A 13,592-nucleotide genomic window follows, 5' to 3' on the forward strand; every position below is an offset into this window, starting at 1 on the left:
TCAGAAGCAATGAGCTACCATTTTTCAGTGGTCAGATCATGATCAAGGTGGTTTCAAAGGCAGAGATGAAGCATCCATGGTTGACAAGTGTGTGAGGAAAGTGAGAGAAGGGGCTACTTCTCCGTGGATAGGAGTGTGGTTGGTGTGTCCTTCTGGTGGGCAATCTGACAATATCTTTCAAATCTTTAAATTCTGATATACTTTGACCCATCGGTCACTGTTCTATGAAATTATCCTATAGAATTCTCCAACAACTACTCAGAAGATACATATTCAAAAACACTCCTTGTAGCACTGTTTACAAAATCTAAAAAACAAAAAGACTGTAGTTTAAATGTCCATCCACAGAATAATCCATTTAATAAATACTATAAAGCCAGTAAAAACAGTATGGTGAATCCATCCGTATGTACTGATTTTGAAATAAAAATTCACATCTCTTGAACTTTCAATATGCCAGCCAATGTTCTAATCCTTTTATCTATGTTAATTAACTTAATGAGTAAAAAAATCTCCAAGATACACAGATAGGTAAAAAATGAAAAATACAGAACAGACCGTGTACTGTGATTCTGTTTGTATCATATATAAGAATATATGCCATGTGGGAGATATATTAATATATAAACAAATAGCATATATATAATATATAGTATATAAGAGTGAGAGAGAGTATGTGTATATATACATACACACATTTATATACATCCAGAAAAATATGGGAAGAATACAAAAGGAATGGCTTACAGTGATTACCTAGGAAGAATGGGATAGGAAATTGGAGAAAAAGAAATTTTTTTACTTTTTAGTTTTATAGTTTTCTGGATTGATGGAAATTTTCACCATAAACGTAGATTACTTCTATTTTAAAATGTTAATATGTGTTATTTGCCTAGTTAGATTATGGTGTCTTTAATTTTCCTCTTTCTACTAATATATATTTTTTAAAATCTAATAACTTATTTGGGGAAAAAGTTGCAATATGAGAAAATGCCAGCATTGGTTTTTATACCTTAGGATATATCTCTAGGATAAGAATTTTTAGTATGACCAGAGATTACTTTCAAAATAAAATAAAAAAAAACCTAGTTAACAAAAATCAATACTCAACGAGCCCAACAAAAATACCCTATCTCATTTCCTTCCTTATGCAGGAAACCTCAGAATATGTAAGGACTTGGATGAGGATTCCCATGATTCAAAAACAATTGTTTGGCTGACAGTTTTCTTCCTCCCAATATCGAGTTAATTTAATGATATTTTTTAAAGACCAAGTTTAATTATAAATAAAACAAAAATAGGGAGGAAAATATAAAGATTGATTAGCAATATATAAATTGCAATGTCCATTGCTGTACTATATGCAATAGGTGCCTTAACCACATGGATCAAGGATGATATTTATGTGCATATCCATAGAGCAGCTAATACACAGTGATTGACAATGGTTATCGTCACCTCCATCACCACCACCGTTCATTAGCCGCTTCCCATAGGTCTAGGACTGAACTCCACACTTCACACATATTAGCACATTTAATCCCCACAATAGCCCAATAAGATTCCTGGCTAATTGATTATTTACTGGAATTACACAAAATTATGTAAATATGGAGAAATTTAGGGTGGAAAATAGTAAATGAAATCTAAAAACAACTGAATCTAGATTTTTATGGTAGCTCCTCTTAACTCTTTTATAGATATTTTTTCCCCAGAAACAGAGCGTAAGTGGCTCCTGAATAATCTTCGTGCCATTCGTGCCAAAAGCTCTTCCTTCGGGTTAATCCTTCCCCACACATCACTCTCAGCAGACCCAGCACAGGTGATTCAGAACCTTGTGCCCTCGCTCACAAACACCTTTACGTTTCTATCAATTCGCAAACTCCTTCAGATTCTTACCTGTCCAGCAGCAGTTCCAGCACTTCTTTCGTGGAGGCAAAGCCTCTGTACGTTGACAGGAAGATGCTGATATAGGTAAAGTCATTGTCCCCAAACGCTGTCAGCAGGTTCTCCACAAGCTTCTCCAAGGTGCCAGCTTTTATGGTCCTGATCTTACAGGTCTCATACTGACTGACTGTATGTCCGGGAGGCAGCTGGTCCCCTTCAACCTATGTAATAAATTAATGATTATCATCAGGTAAATTAATGATACCAATCAGGAGAAATGACTCCCTAAAGTAAAACTGGAAACATTGAAATAGTTGCAGGCCATGGGCTGTCATGCTCCGCATCTCTCTTATTTCATTTTGATACAAGCCATGCAAGGCAATGCTCTATCCTGTGAATTTAGGGTGGTGGGAGGTGGCGGTGCTGGTGCTGGTGGTGGGCGTGTGGATGTGTATTCCCTTCCTCCCTAGAAATCGAGGTATTACTTCATACCGGCGCATTTTTATCGAGGATGTTTTCCATGATCCAGGATCAAGTTTAGCAAATGTTATCAAGCATTCCCTTTGCACTGTTCCAAGGCAAGTTTTCAAACTCATTCTTAGAGACGGCTCCGACGGTGGGGTGCTGGAGCCAACTCATACTGGCTTTGGAGAGATGACTGCTAAATTTTTAAGATGTATGTGAGCCAGTTGACATCATGTTGATAGCTTGAAAAAAAAAATCAGCCATGGTAGGAGTACGTTCTCCATGGAAATCTATGGGGATCTGACCATGACCTGACGTTCTCAGTCTACAGGAGGCGATGTGCACTCTGATTCGGTATCACCAGCAGTCAACAGAGTTGACTGGAGAAATGGTTGTACCAAGCAGCACTGGGTTAAGCTCTCGGGAGTGACGAGAAGGGTGGGTGGGTGTATGACCCTGCCTTCTGGAAACTTGCAAAGTATGAGAGAAGACATTTACTCATGAGAGGTAGCTATCACATGAGAATGAAACTATAAACAATACTGGTAGGTATAACTGTCATTTGGTAGATATAAACCATAATACATAAAAATTAATTGGTAATAAAATCTGTAAAGCTTAAAAATTGAGTATGTGGGAAGAGAATTAAACTGAAGAAAAATAGGGGTGTGCTTTACATTCTGCAGTAAATCTGTGCCTAACCAATTATATAGAGATGCTTTTCAAAGTCTAAATTGTCCTTCGTAGGCACTAGAGAAACTTACCTACAGAGAGGAGCTCTGTATAAATCTTTTTCTGAAGCAAATAATTATTCTAAGTGATGCAAACAAGCTGAATGCATCTGATGCAGTTTTTCTGAATCATAAGTTGAATTGTTTTATATCAGATTTTCCTACACTGAAATAATCAGAAGTGAAAATTAAAGAAGAGGGCAAAGAAGAGAGTACTGAATCGCTAATGACGGTATTGTGCTTACTAAGCGGCATGTTCGCTTTTTCTTCACCTGGCCCGTCAGAAATTGAACTACGAAAGGGAAATTAACAGATGGGATTTGCTTTCAGAAAGACCGAGGTGGTGGCAACCGCTTTTAGAAGGGGGTTAGAATAGCTTACTGTCATTGTGTCTAACTGCTAACAGGAATTAAAATTAAGACTCTAGCTTATATGGTGGATGGCTTTATTTCTTTATTTAATTTTTGAAAGTTTTCTAAGGAGAGGGATCTAGTTCAGGCAAAATATCAAATGTTTCCTTAGGCCTCTTAAGACCATTGACTTAGATCATGGCCTAATAACTGTTCTTTATCACTCTATATGCAGCTTTACAGCAAGCCTAGTAGTACCCATCTGTTCCCCAGAAGCTCCAATTAACTTTAACCAGAAACAATAAGTGAAAAAGATACATGGTTTCAAACTCTAATTACATTTTTAATTACGTACAGTGTTGCCGTAAGTGTGTGCTGTAAAACAATAGTTCCGAAAAAAGAAGGTCCTGTGGTCAAGTTTGGGAACGACGGAGTTCAATAAAGTCAAAGACATTTCTTTACTGCAGAATTTCTCAAAGTCTTTATTATGCTAACATGTGTTATTAAACTCAGAGAGGGATATGCTATATGACATTTCCACATGGATTTCTCTTTATTCTCAGAGCATCTTGGAGAACTTTAGAATGAGCACACTTTAGAAAATGTTGACTTAGTAAATTACTGTCATGCATTTAAAATTCAACTCATATGTATCACTTTTCTTTTAAAAAAGAAAAATCGGCATCATAATTAACATATATATTTCAATTTATAATTTGAATTAATCCTCCAACATCTATATTCCTTTGATCTCTTTCTTAATACTAAAATGTAGGGATGTTTTGTGTTTTTTACTTTGTCACTCCAAAAGACCAGGCCAAAATAATTATCAGCCTGCACAATATTAAAAAGTAGCAGTTAGAACTATACTTCAGTGTCAATGTTAACAACAATAAAAGGAATGGTTTCTCAGTTGTTAGGGATATTCAAGATCTGATTCTAAATCAAGCGTCTTTATCTTGTGATAATGTCAGGGTTTCCTTACCAAACAATTTTGAAGTTTGATGATTCTTTTTTTTACTTACAAAGGCAAACTGCACTTTAAACCTAAATCTTTCTTATGTTAAGTAATGACTATTTAAAAGAACTCATTTTTCACTGAGTATTGATGTGACCAAAAATTCAAACACAGAGAAAAATACTTGTCAAAGGACCTGATGAAGTGGGTCCCTTTTCCTGCCAGAAAGCAGCTTTGGCAGGAAGCCACGGCCCTCCCTTGGGAATGGGATTATGCTTCTCATTAACCCAGTCTCTTCCTTTCAGTCTTCCTTTTACTCTGAAAAAAAATTTTAATATGCATACACGATTCCCATAAAAGTCCTTTTAACAGTTTTATGCCTCAGTGTTTGCATCTGTGCATTAGGGAGAACTATGTTTGACCTAACAGAATGGTTCATAAAATACTTCGAATATTTAGATCTTAAAAATCATTCTGTAAATGCAATGAGTGAGCATCAGTGACAATATCACAAAATGAAGTACAGAATCGCTCTGGTGCCTGAAGTCACTCTCACAAAAATGAACAATGCGTGTTAAGATGTCAGAGCATTTGTTTAACGTCACTTTCTGTAGATTTGCTCAATATCCTGATATCTACTTGTTATGGCAGGGGGAAGACCAGGTTTTTCAAGATGAGTTCTAATTTACCAACATTAAAATTGAGTACATCTTTTATGAAACCAAAACTTAAAATTATCTGCTTACTACTGTAATTATTTTAAAATGAAATTGTAGAGGAAGGAAACACAAAAAAAAAATACCCTATGCCATATGGCCAGACTGGAGAAGTTAAAATGTTAAGTTTCATTTTTGCAGCAAAAGATTCAATAGGTCCATAACCCTTTTAAGAACGACTTTAGGACCTGTTTTTATTTGTATTATCTTAATAACTTTGAATTGAAGTTTAAGAGAAAAGAGGTAGAACGCTTGGCAGACAAGTGTTTAATAACCCAGACTTAGAAAGCAAGACACGGCAGGCGGAGCTGACCCTGTGGGTTAGCACGCTAACAGGAAACAGCTCAATCTGGATTTAATCACAGACCGTCGCTTTGCTGACAAGATCATGATACCGAGGCCACAAAAATGTTTCATGATTGTTTTTCTGGTTAATCTTTCTGCCATTAGAATTCAGCTTTTTCTAAGAGAACATGTCTGATTCCCATGGGATAAATATCAAAAATTCTGCCCAAGTGTCTTAGCCTTGGAATTTCCATAATTATCAATTTTGGCACGAGGGGGAGAGGAGACAGAGCGTGCGAGAGATGAAATATGCCATATTTCAACGCTGTTTCCAGTCATGGAGAAATATACTCTTTCACCTCCTAAAACATAAACTGTTAACAACTTGGGTGTTTAATTTGAAAAAAAAAAAATCTTTCAATCAAAATAATACTCCAGTCATCTGATACTTTTAACAGAGAACATGTTAAGTAAACAAGCGCGTTAGCATGGAGACAGTATGGAGTCCTCCAAGTCATGCTCCGTCTTCACTCGATCAGTTCTCAGGCATCTTGGCCTGAGCAGCAAAGTGCATGGTGACCACTCTTCTAGTTGCTAACTGCCTAAGAAAATCTAAACCCCACATCCAAAGTCTTAAAGACTTTTAGAAGGTACACATTATTATCCCTACATTCATCCCAAAATTCCAACAGTAAAATTTATACTCCTTTTTCAAATGCCCTACACCACTACCCAGCCACAACACCAAACCACCACAGCACAGAAGGAGCGTCTTTTATCCCAAATACTTGGGACCAGAAGTGTTTTGGATTTTTTTTTCTTTTTTTTTTTCAGATTTTGAAATATCCGCATTATACTCATCAGTTGAGCAGCTCTATTCTGAAAATCCAAAATATTCCAGTGAGAATTTCCTCTGAGCTTCATGTCAGCAGTCAAAAAGATTCAAATTTTTGGAGCATTTCAAAGATTTTGAATTTTCAGATTAGGGATACTCAATATGTATAGGAGGGCTGACTCACAAATAAGCTCTGCTCATCTCTCCATATTATTCAAATGCATATGTTAAATTTCCTTGCCCTGCAAAGAAAAAAATCCATTCTCTCAGTACAAATCATGTATATACTGACACACAGCATAACATTATAACAAGTATGTCTGAGTCCTATAGTGCACTATTTAAACATGGGACATTCCAAGATGTAGGCAGTTTATTTAAAAAAAAAAAAAAAAAAAAAACTCTAGGGCCTGTGATGTCAAGCTCAGCATAAGCTTCTGCTTTGTGTGAACTTCTACTTTGGGTGTGGACCTACTTTTTTGTTAAGTTATACTTGCCAGATAAACTACAGAATGCCCAGTGAAATTTCAGTTTCAAATTAATAATGAATAAATAATTTTATGTCCCACGCCGTATTTAGAACCTACTCATATAAAAAAAATTTATTTATCTGAATTTGAAATTTAACTGTGTCCTGTATTTTTATTTGGTAAGTCTAGCAGCCCTATGCTAGTTCCATATACAGAACGGATGTCTCATTTCTTCATCTACTTATTCAGCCACACGTTAACCAAACTGTACTAAGTGCTAGGCACTGACATATAAAGGTAAAAAGCATGCAGTCCTGATACCCAAGTTGTTCAGTGTGATGGAGGAAACAGAATCAATGAAACCGTTATAATACAATGTGAAATGGTGGCGAGATAGGCAGGATATCACGGAAGCCCCAAAAGGGACCCAGTGTAAAGGAGGCTTCAGACAAGGCTTCCTGAATAGGTGTTGCCTGAACTGGGTTTTAAATTATGAATGGGAGTTCACAATGTTGGGGAAGGCACAGCAGGCGGAGACATCAGCATTAACAAAGGCATTAAGAAGAAAGAAGTGTGAGGGGTGTTGGGACTCAGAAAATGATATCCCAAAGTACGGACCTTTGGCATGCTGAGTACTTTGAACTAAAAGAAACAGGGAGGTCTCAGAAGCAGCCTCTGATTGCAAAGTCCCTCTCTGACCTTCTCCCGCCTTCCTGTCTCCCACCCTTCTTGCTCCGCTGAAGTGAGTCATAGAAACCATAATTCCTCCTTCCCCCCCAAGGTGGGTCATAGACACTAGAACCCCTCTCCTCCAAAGCAAGCCATAAAACCTATAAATGTAACTCCAGCCTTCCCCCATCTTTTGTGTAGGAACTGGCCATAAAAAAATTCTCTGACTACCTTGTTTGATAGATCATAAGACTCCCATTCCAGAAAGTTTCCTGCCCCATGCCCAAGAGGAAGGAATGCTACAGAGAGAGGCCAAGAAGAATTTGAGCAGAAAGGCCTTGCTAGGTGCTCCCCACTCTCAGTCTATTACCATCAAATCACGCCCTTTTTGTCCAGTTATATTTCTACATGGCTGTCCATTCTTCATCAAACTTAAGCATAAAAATGGAGACTTTTCCCTGGGTCTTTGGGCTTCATTTCTGAAGACTCCCATTGTCATGTAAAACTATGATTAAATACATTTGTTATACTTTTCTCTTGGCAACCTGTCTTTTGTTATAGAAATGTTGGTCATGACCCTTATGATGGGTGAGGAAAGGTATGACACCTTTCCACCCCTACAGGGGGGAAAGTGTGGTTGCAGAAGCAATACAACAAAAGGAATGAATGCTTTGTCTAGAGAGTCAGCAGGGGACTATCTGATTATGCAGGACTTAGGTATCATGCTAAGGAGCAGAGACTCCATGTTCTACAGGAAATGGGAAACCAAAGATGATGTTTTAAGCATGGTCAGAGAAATAAATATAGAGAATAGATTTGAAGAGGACAGTATTAAAGTGAGGAAAATCAGTAGGAAAGTTGTTGATAATCCAGATGAGCAACTGTAAGGGCCTTAACTGGGACAGTGATGATAGGAATAGAGAAGTTGGTAGGTGGAAGGGACACATTTAAGAAATAATCAAAATGAAAATTGTCAAGACTTAGTGATTAACTGGATGTAGAGGATAAAAGATGAGAGAATGAATCAGGGATCTTTATCTGATTTCTAGTGTGGATGGCTGGAAAGGTAATGGTGTCACTCATATGAAGAAATCGAGGAGAGGAACTCAGATTTTGGGGATACTGAATTTCACTTTTAAAACACAGAACTTGAGGTATCTTTGGGGGCATGTCAATGGTACACAACAGGCAGTTATAATCTAAAAGTTGGGAGAAGTGTTTAAGATGAAAATATGTAGAACTTACAACAATTAAAATAAATGCATTTCCAGGCATAGTATGTCAAACAGCAAGAGCAATAGACTGAGGATGGGATCTGGATGAATACCAAAATTCAGAGGGTTCCAAGAGTAAAGATGACAAGCACTAGAAGAGGCACCTGCACGTGTAGCAAATTCACACATAGCTGGATCTGTGGTGGCATTTCTGGGCAGAGAAACCAGAAGAAATCTTCAATGCCAGATTCATGTATATACCGACATATGCACCTTCTAGTTACGCAAACATATTAGCCAGTGCTATGCTGAAGCCAGCTTGTATTCCTTGCACAAACAACTGGGTAAACTCCTTCTCAACTCTGTGTTCAATGGCATCATGTTGGCAGTGTGAATTCAGCATGATGGGGATAGTTACACTATAGAAATTAGCAAATGTTACAAATATGGGCTTTATTGTGGAGAGCCAGTTTATCAGCATACCACCGCCCAGGGGTCCCTCTCAGATTATGTCCATAGTAAGTTCAAGAGAGACCTTCATACTGATTGAACGTTTCTCTCTTTCTGTGTACATTCCAGTTAAGGCATCTGTGTTGTCACTGTGATCTTCAACCTTATAGAAGGTGGAAAATTACGTCTCTGAACTATAAAAAAAGGAAAAATGTAGAGGAAGAAGTGGCAAAGGAGCATGTGCATGGCAAATGAATGTGCTCTAAAAACAATTACAAGATCCCCAAGAGCTGACCTTGCTTGAAGCTACTAGTTAGAATGAAGCCACGTGGTCAGGTTTCTATGATGAGTACCTTCATCCTCAGGAAAATGCTAAGGGAGTTGTAATAACAAACAGCAGCCAGTGTTTTATCACACAGAAATCCCATCCCCCTTGGCCATCCTGTCTCAGCAGCATTTCCTAGATCACCCCCATAGAGTCCAGGAACCCTTCTGGAGGAAACAGGAAGTTGTGTTTTCCCTCTCCTGAAAAATAGCAGTATTCCTAGAGTCTTAATCCAACATCAATCCATAACAGACTCTATCTTCTCTAACACAAATCCCTATTTCTGACATTCTGGCCATCCTTTAGGGATTCCCAAGTGTCCCAGGAGGCAGATTCAAATTAAGTGGATATTAAGAAGTTCGCTGACCACAATTTTCAAATAAAATAATTTGACTATTATGATACTTTTCTGCTTGAAACTCAGAATGCTAATGACTAAGGTGCTATGAATTAACTTGGTTCCATTTCTATTTCTGAGACCAATTTACTAAGGGACCTAGGGCAAAAACTTAAAGTTTCAACATCTTGGTTATCTACTTTATAAAAACAAGAAATCACAGGCTATTTCGAGAAGTTCAAGGATTTCAAGTTGCATAGAGGGATGAGAGTTTGAACTAAAATGGTCACTGCTGCACTCGCCAAATAGCATCACAAATTGTCACATACAGTTTAGTATCCACAGTGAACATCCCAAACTCACAACTCCCTCCTTTTTCTCTCATTCAGAGCCTCAAATGTCCAAGGTCTTCACATCCTGAGGTCACAGGTTAACAGGTGCCCTGGCTTTCTGGAATCCACTCTGTTTTTGTGCAGCCCAGCCAATCTCCGTCTGGAAAGGGCCGCAGGGGGCAATGAGCTTCTGTGTGACCTCATATTCCCTGTGAATGAAGCCTGCTATGAATGGAAAGGCTTCCCCACAGCCCAGAAGCATTCCCAGCATGCCATAAATCCTGCAGACAGCTCCGTGGGGCTTTATCTCTTTGTGAGATTTATAAGTGTTCCTTCACCAGTCTTCTGCTGGAGAAGGGGTGGGAGGAGCGGTGGCAACTGACCGGTGTTTCCAAACGTAAGAGCAAAGCCGTGAGTTGAATTCTTACTCTACGCCACAGTAAGGACTCTATCTTCTTCACTTTCCCATGGGATTCCTACAGGAACACTTAGTTCTCATGATTATTATCACCTATGATCATAACGATCAAAGATAAAAATCAAAGCCCCATTATCAAAACACCAATAAAATCATTACTCCCCTGGATCTCAGAATTCAAGTCATGACACTGTCTAACTTGCTCCTTTCCCTTCAGAAATTAAATCTTTAAAGTCTATAGGACATACAAATTTAGATGCAAAGTGTAGCTTTACAGTTTGCACAAAGGGGCCTCTGGCAAGTACTCTAACCCTCAGCACTGTGTCTGGCACAGGTAACATTCCTAGGTCATGGGCTTGCTAGAATTGGCTACCAATAGAGCAGGCAGGTGTCTTTCAAGCATGTTACTGCTTTGATCACCCACTTGCTCTGGGTGATCAAACCCAAACCCAGAGCAAGTTATAAAGAACAACTTAGTTTATCTTGAGTACATCTCTCTGAAAGATACACCAAAGCAAACTGCCTTTTTTCCAGGTTTTCTCTTCATAACCTATAAATTAATTCTAAGAAAACCATCCTCATGCCCTAAGTGAAAGGAAGAAAGGAGAAGGCCAACATGTACTTACTGAGCACTTGTGGGTCAGATGCTCAAGCCTCACAGCAACCCTCTTGTATAAGAATTAGTCTTACTTTACTTGGGGAAACTGAGGTTTAGAAAAGTGAGGGGGTCACATCCAAAGTTACCCAGCCAATTAGCATAAATGTCAAAGCCAGGATATAAAACCAGCCCTGGTTTTCCATTGAGATGTGTTGTCTAAAAACACAAAGCGATACAGTATTGGGTATTCAATCACCATATTCATACACCCAAGAGTATCAGAACGCAATAGTCCAGAATATACATACTTCGTAGGATTGTTGTAAGAAAGAGGTAAGATCGGATGACAGATCTAAAGGCCTGTTGAAAGATTACAGGCTATCTGACACTCTACAAATAAAAGAAAATATTGTGTATAATACTAAAATCCCTCCCTTTTCACTTTCTTTCCCCTACCCCAACTACTTTTACCAAAAGTTAGGTCTTACTACATCAAATGCTCTCTGGTATTATCCTTCTTACCTCTTGACACTGACTTGAAATCGTTAACACCTAAGAGTGAAATATATTGCTCTAGTGCCAAAGACCCTCTTTGGAGGAAAACGAAAATCCCTCTCATTATTAGTTTCTTAAATGAGTAAATTAAGAAAGACGAATGCTTTCAATCAAGAGCTCAAAGAAAGCCAGGACACCGGTGTCAGAAGCTCTCTGAGACGCCACTGCATAACACAGAGTAGGGATCCATGGGTACACGCATGTTCCACTGTGATTTCCAGATTATTAATTCATTTTCCTACCTGCCACGTTTATTGATCTCTCCAGTACAAAGACAGTATCATTCTATTTTTAGAAAGAAAGGAAAATGAAAACAGAACGGTAATATGATAGATTATGAATATAGCCAGAATATATAGTTTGTAAATTCTGACACATAAAAAAAATAAAGAAGATAGAGTATAGCAAGGACTGATAACTGTCAAAAACACAGATCCAATTTCTCCAAAGGAATAGAAACTGAAAAAGCAAACATTTTGTTCACTAGATATTGATGGTCAAAAATATATGTTAAAAGATAGGCACGTCAGTTGTAAAGAAAAGATTTATCCTTCTAATAATGCGCTCATCATTCCCATGGCCCATGACCTCCTCTTGATGTCAGTCAGTAAAAACAGTATTCAAAGAGCCTCCATTGGACAAAGGACCCAAAGGAGTACTACGGAAATCTATAAAGGAAATAAAGGATTTCTGCTCTTTGAAAGGCTAATAGTGGAGATGATAGTGTGAATGTGAATTTTTTTCATTTAATGACATGGAAGGAAAGGGATGTGTAGAGCTCACTACTAATGCGTATGACATGGACGTTCAATAAGTGCTAGGTAAATAAGCAGGAGCCTCACAGAGGGAATTTCAGAATTGACGGGGATAAGACCTCTTGCATCCCCGGGATTCCAGTGATAATGATGGCAGTCAGGAAAGGAAAAAATAGCAAGGAACTAGATTCCATTTCTGGTTCCAGTTCTATTAATCATCAAGTACTTGCTAGTGCTTTCTATTTACCTCAGCAGTGGCTTAGGAGAACTCTTTTTGATGTAGCTGTTCTTGTTCATTTCTAAACACACTTGAGTGGATTCATTCAACAAATATTTGTTGAATCCCTACTATGTGGCTTCTGGAAGCCAGAGATACAACAAAGAACCAGACAGACAAGGTGCCAGCTCACACAGATAAACGCACCTCCTTTTCAACTAAATGAGAAGAAAACAGATTCATGAGCGCATCACTGACTGGACCTGGGCTTACTCTGATGACTAAGAGTAAGTATCCCCTAGAGACAGAGTCTTCAAGCTACCCGAACCTGACAGTTTTATGCTGCCATGCTGGAAACCCATAGAGAGATGTGGCTGATTTCATCACCATGTGCATATAGACAGAAGCTCTGGACACAGATAGAGCAACTCTTTCTAATCAATACTGCATAACTATAAATACTAACTGCAGACGAGACTATCACCAAGATTGATATAAAATACAGTCCTTGGACATAGCTTCTCTGTGACACCTCAAGCACTGCCACGGTGACTTATCAATGGATTCTACTATTCATTTGCACAGGTCAAATCAGTTTCACTTTAACCAAACTCAACTACTCAACTTCACCAAGACAACAAATCATTCTATAGGTTCAGAAAAAGGTTCTGAAGTTTTAGTCATAGTAGTTTGAGTTTCTGAATATAAAATATTTTAAGTGTTTTTTGTGGGAAATGCCACTAATAAACAACGTACATTTGGGGATTCATTTAAACACAAATAAAAAAGGCCTGTTTCTTTGAACACACTGAAGAGTTTGCAAGAATCACGTGGAGTGCTGGGTAGAAACACTGATTTCTGAGCCTATGCTCCAAAAATTCTGAGCATTAGACTTAGAATAAAGCCCAGGGATCTGCATTTTAACTAACATCCTAGGTGATTCTAAATGTAGCAGATTCACTGATTATCCTTTGAGAAATACTATGCTTGACAATGTGAAAACAAAGACGAATAAGGTTTATTGA

The 13,592-nt window shown here is 38.2% G+C and overlaps 1 protein-coding gene across 4 annotated transcripts in view; it reads right to left on the bottom strand.

Moving 5' to 3' along the window:
* Positions 1-13,592, bottom strand: part of RGL1 (ral guanine nucleotide dissociation stimulator like 1) — a 220,252-nt gene that overhangs the window by 73,983 nt on the left and 132,677 nt on the right. For all 4 annotated transcript variants that reach the window (XM_069459691.1, XM_069459689.1, XM_069459692.1 and 1 more), the window contains one exon: positions 1,900-2,108. In XM_069459691.1, the coding sequence (XP_069315792.1) occupies positions 1,900-2,108 (209 nt within the window). The remainder of the gene's footprint in view (positions 1-1,899; positions 2,109-13,592) is intronic.

Source organism: Eulemur rufifrons, chromosome 27 (assembly GCF_041146395.1).
Source record: "Eulemur rufifrons isolate Redbay chromosome 27, OSU_ERuf_1, whole genome shotgun sequence".
In the NCBI taxonomy this organism is placed as follows: domain Eukaryota; kingdom Metazoa; phylum Chordata; class Mammalia; order Primates; family Lemuridae; genus Eulemur; species Eulemur rufifrons.